This window comes from Lottia gigantea (assembly GCF_000327385.1).
Source record: "Lottia gigantea unplaced genomic scaffold LOTGIsca_2291, whole genome shotgun sequence".
NCBI classification, from domain to species: Eukaryota; Metazoa; Mollusca; class Gastropoda; family Lottiidae; genus Lottia; species Lottia gigantea.
The window spans coordinates 429-5,448 of NW_008708639.1; the positions used below are offsets into that span (position 1 = coordinate 429).

Consider the following 5,020-nt stretch of genomic DNA (forward strand, 5'->3'; position numbering starts at 1 on the left):
GTTACCAACACTGACTGTAGGAGACAACTCGGATAATGTCTCGCTGGAAGATTTCGTCTCTTGTAAGGCTATAATTCTATCACATAAATCATAAAATGGCTGAAACGAATACAAAAGAAATCATGAGTAGGGCCAGCCTACCAATACTAGAGGGTATAAATCAGGGGACATACTGACTAAATGGGGGAACAACTGTCTAGGCCAAATAAGGTAACTTTGTGCAGACGTCTTGTATCAAGCCTCTCATTGAGCATTTGAGAGTGATCTCCCGAGAAAATTTTGAAAAATAGAATTAATATTGTGCAATCCGACACATTTTGAGGCAAAACTGTATAAAAATCTTATTTTTTGAAAAGTGGGGGTGCAAATTATTTTTTTTAGGAGAGCAAAGGCCCCACATGTACCCCACTGGTGCTGCCACTGATCATGGGACAGACTGAATCTTGAAGCATTTGAATCACAAGAGTCAAAACAATGAACTAGAGCTGCCATGGCTCTGTGAGTTGAATACTTGCTCGCTAAGCTGAAGGTTCAATCGTGGCACAGGATTATTCAATCCAGTTTCCCTCTGTCAGTGATGCAGGTCAATAGCCTCGCATGCTTCAGGCTGTCTTGTTGTTGACCTGAATAGTAAATGAAACCTAATTCTGGTAATTATACCTTTTGTAAGTTTTCTCTATCTTTGGCACTTGTTTCAAAAAATTTCAGCTTTCTTTCTGCTGCAAACTGAAAAAAAAATCTTTCATTGAAATTTCAACTGACTGATGGGCATGTCTTATCCTGTTTTTCGTGGAGAATGTGGCGTCTATATTTTTTCTACAAGTATGTTGTAATACTGTTTGTAACAAATATAGCAGATCGATCGCAGGCAGTCTGAAATTGTTTTTAATTAATTAATTTCAGTATAAGTAGAGCATGATAGCTTTAACAACGAACCTGTTGTCCCTCTATATACTGAACTTGCCTTTTCTCTTCTTGATCATGTTTATTACCCAGCACTGTTATTACTGTATCTTCTTTAGAAAACTACAATATAATAATATTACTATACTGTAATATGGTTTGTGTACAGTAAGTCAAGTTAAAATTAGACAAAGGGGGATCTGGGTGGATGTAAAATACTAAATTGAAAAAAAGAAACCACTTCTTTAATTTGGTTGTTGTTTCCAAAATGTGGCTTGTTTCCATTATGCTAGAGTCTTGACAATGATTTGGTTTTGGTATGGGGCCTTGAAATACTAAAACTGCATGGAGTGGAGTGATGGTTGTCTTATGTCTGGTGTGCAATTGTTTTCATTAAATTTTCATATCTTTTGGTAAAATTTTCGACTTAACATCAATGATTTCCCACATCTTGATTTGATTAAAAATAAAAGTATACCCAAGTAAAGAAACTTACTTGTTTGACGTATGATAGCCATTTTGGTAAAGATTCAAATGTAGACCTGCTACAAATATCATAAACTAACATAACACCCTACAAATTAACAATATCAAATAGATAAATCATAGCTTATTCCAATAATATCTGATATGACACAGATTTATAGTTAAGGTAGAACATCATCACTATGGTATCATGAAAGAAAAAAAGGCGTCTGACTATTAAATTTTAGAAATGTAGGTCTGATACATTTCAAAGAAGCAAAAATGATGAGATTGTTACTCTGGGTACTTTTCTGCTGTTTGAAATCATTTTCCCTTTCACATTTTATAACAGAATTATCTTAAGGTTTAATTCAAATAAAAGAGTTTGGAATTTGTGAATGTGTCAAGTTTGCTTTACTGGAAGACAAAAAAAAAAACTATTGAATCTGCAGGAATTTGTGACTTGATGGTGCCAAATTTCTAGAGTTTTAAGGTTATAAGGAATCTGACCTGAGCTCTTCTATAAAACTGTTTAGTTATAGATTCAAACCGTTCCTGTCCAGCAGTATCCCTGAAATATAATTAGTTTCTTAATTAAAATATAATATATTTATTTAAAATTCTGTCATCTGATTCAGTTTTGAGTAAAAACGACCAAAATAGGCTGTTGCTTTTGGAGGCTCAAATCTATTGAGATGAAGTGTTTTTATTTCAATATGCCAAGACAGGAAAAATACATCTCAAAGTTCGGCCATTATTTTTCAAACAAATGCTTTGTCCTCTCACATATTTTCAATCTCTTATTCAAAAGGTAAAAAATATGATTTTAAATAATTAATATATATAGTCTCACCATATTTGAATCTTGACTGTATGTCCATCAACATTCATAGTTTTCATTTTAAAATCAATTCCTGAAATAAAATTACAGATTGTATCAACTTCCACTGAGCACATGAAACCTTGTAACTTCTTAGGCACAATCATTGCCTAATTTACCCCTCCCCAATCTCAGCCCTCCCTCACCCTCCTCAGCACCCACCCCCTCTCCTCAGCACCCCCTCCTTATGAATTCTCTGTATATATCGTATAAATATGACTGGCCTAGGGGGGTTAAACCAGGCTACTACTAGGCCTAGACTGCTAGAGTAGTGTCTTGCCAGTTGTCACCCACAAAAAAACCCAAAAAACAGCGCTGATGGGTTATTGAGTTTTAAAATAGGCAAAGAGTCCAAAATAAACCTTGTTTTAATGGATGTTATTTCAGAGAAAAAAACTGAAAAAAACAAAAATAACAGGATTAGCCCCATATATTATATCAGTCACAATGAGTTAAAACAAATATAAATCATGTAGAAAAATATTTCCACCCACTTCAAGATGAACTTTTTATATGACAAATGAAAATCCATGGTAGTTTGTCAGAGATTGTGATCCTCTAATGGCCCTTTGGGTATTTGGGCAAGAGGCAACATTGCTTTTAGTATATTTTTGGTATACATTGTTTGATGATGTGTGATGGTGTTTAAATTTCTTAATTATTGTGATACAAACCTTACTATAATCACAATATAGACTTGTTCTGTACTCGACAATTCAGAGGGAGCTGAAGTGGCTCAGTGAGTTAGATGCTTGACCTGAAGGTCCAGGGTTCAATCTCAGCATAGGTCCAGATAATATCTTTGGTTTTTCCAAACCGTTTCCCCCTGTCAGTGATGCAGGTACAAGGGGCTGAGTTGGAAAAAGCGTCTAGTCGATCGGATAGGACAATAAACCGAGGCCCTGTGTGCTACAGGCTGTGCACGTTAAAGATCCCTCAACAGTTGGAAATCTAAGGCTAATGCCGCTGTCCTGGCAAAATTTCCCTCATTGCACTCTACATGGTGTTACCCATCATCATTAGCCTAAACAGGTGAACATTGTATCTGACAATCTGTGAGCTAGTATTTAAATGTAGGTTACTTACCAATAGTAGAGATATGTGTATCATAAAATTCATTGTTGGCGTATTGACAGATTAGACATGTCTTTCCAACTCCTGTATCACCAACTAATAACAATCGTAATAACACATCGTAACGTTTAGTTGACATTTTACCTAGGAACGTTTACATCTATAGGGATTGTTTACATCTATAGGGATTGTTTACATCAAATCACTTTGGGCTTTACATCTCATATCTGAACTGTCATATCTCAGTTTGATTATCTACTAAGAGATATCTAATTATATCTAAAAAGAATGTTCACAATAGTTCTAAACTTCAATAATTGGTTACTTTAATACTTCAGTTTATTAGCTTCTCTAGTTGGAGGTATCCCACAATCAAATGTAGCCTTCGCACTAAATAAAATAATCTAATATTTCTTTGGCTTGACTATTTGGTTCTCCTAAATTGCTGGTTTGATAGTTGTTCCTTATTCTCAGTTATCAGCATAAATATTCATCCAAATAATCTGAAATAACAAAAATATCAGTAAGATAAAGATGTTTCTGTGTAATTTTGGGGAATTCGTTAGAATATGCACTTTTATAATGTAAATCAAGGAGATCAAAGAAAAATGTATCTCAATATGACTTGAAATATTTCTTTGAACAAATTTAATACTTAGTTTAGCTTTCTATATAAATAGATTTAACGCCTCAATAGAGTTGAATTCACTTCAATATTTGTTCCTTATACAAATTTAAAAGAGAAATCATTCATACGAAATGAAAAATCCAATTCTTTACATGTATCATTTAAGACTGTATCTAATGTAAAATCATAGATCACTTTTCTACAACAATATGTAAAACAATTCTCCAATGTGTCCATGGCCAGTTCTATTGGTGGTTTCACATGTGATAAGCCTACTTCCTTGACAACAAAAACAATACATTTTCCTCAGATCACTAGATATTCCTAACATGTCACTTGTCCTCTAGAAGTTTTATACAAGAAATACATTCCTTAAATACTTCAGGAAATAAAGAGTTTACCACTATATTGGGTTTGTGGGCTCATAGTCAATAGCTGAATGGAAATAATTTCTTATAATATCAAATGATATCTCATTGTGGGACTTTGCTTTCAGCAAAGTCCCAGTTTGTTATCGAAATGTCAATTCTTTTTTTTTTTTTTTTTTTTTTTTTTTTTTTTTTTCGAAATTTACACACCTTCCTGAGCTTAGACTACAATAGTTGCAGCAACCATTCAATATTCACGAACCTTAGATATAGGCGACGAAGTGCTTAAGTATATTTTGGATCTTTTTTGCAAAACCGGAAGTGCCACAGTTCAATATGTGCAAGAATAGATAATCGGCTCTAGAAGTCGTATTTTTCGGTCGATTTTCTTTGGGTTTGCATTTTTGGAATCTACTGTTAAAATCTGAAAGAATAGCAGTATCAAAATTTCAAAATTCGAAAATTTGTCGCAGACATTTTTTGGCCGATTTTCGAAATTTTTGGACCATTTTTCAGTTTTTTTCGGATTAATCTGAAATTTAGATTAAAGATGCATGTCACTAATGTAAACCATTTGACGTATTCAAAATTTTTGCGTCACTTCCGGTTAAAGTGGAAAATCGATTTTCACTTCCGGTTGAATAACTTCCGGTGTGATTGAAATATTTCAACGAAATTATGTATATCGTTATAATCTAATAT

General features: G+C 33.6%; 1 protein-coding gene across 1 annotated transcript; it reads right to left on the reverse strand.

The window, feature by feature from the left end:
- Nucleotides 1-654: 654 nt before the first annotated feature.
- On the reverse strand, nt 655-3,461 carry LOTGIDRAFT_176630 (hypothetical protein; the record flags this gene model as incomplete). The annotated part of the gene is made up of 6 exons (XM_009054865.1): nt 655-726; nt 937-1,026; nt 1,400-1,477; nt 1,879-1,939; nt 2,222-2,282; nt 3,335-3,461. 6 exons carry the CDS (start codon nt 3,459-3,461, stop codon nt 655-657), a joined length of 489 nt encoding a protein of 162 aa, XP_009053113.1.
- Between the last annotated feature and the right edge of the window lie 1,559 nt (nt 3,462-5,020).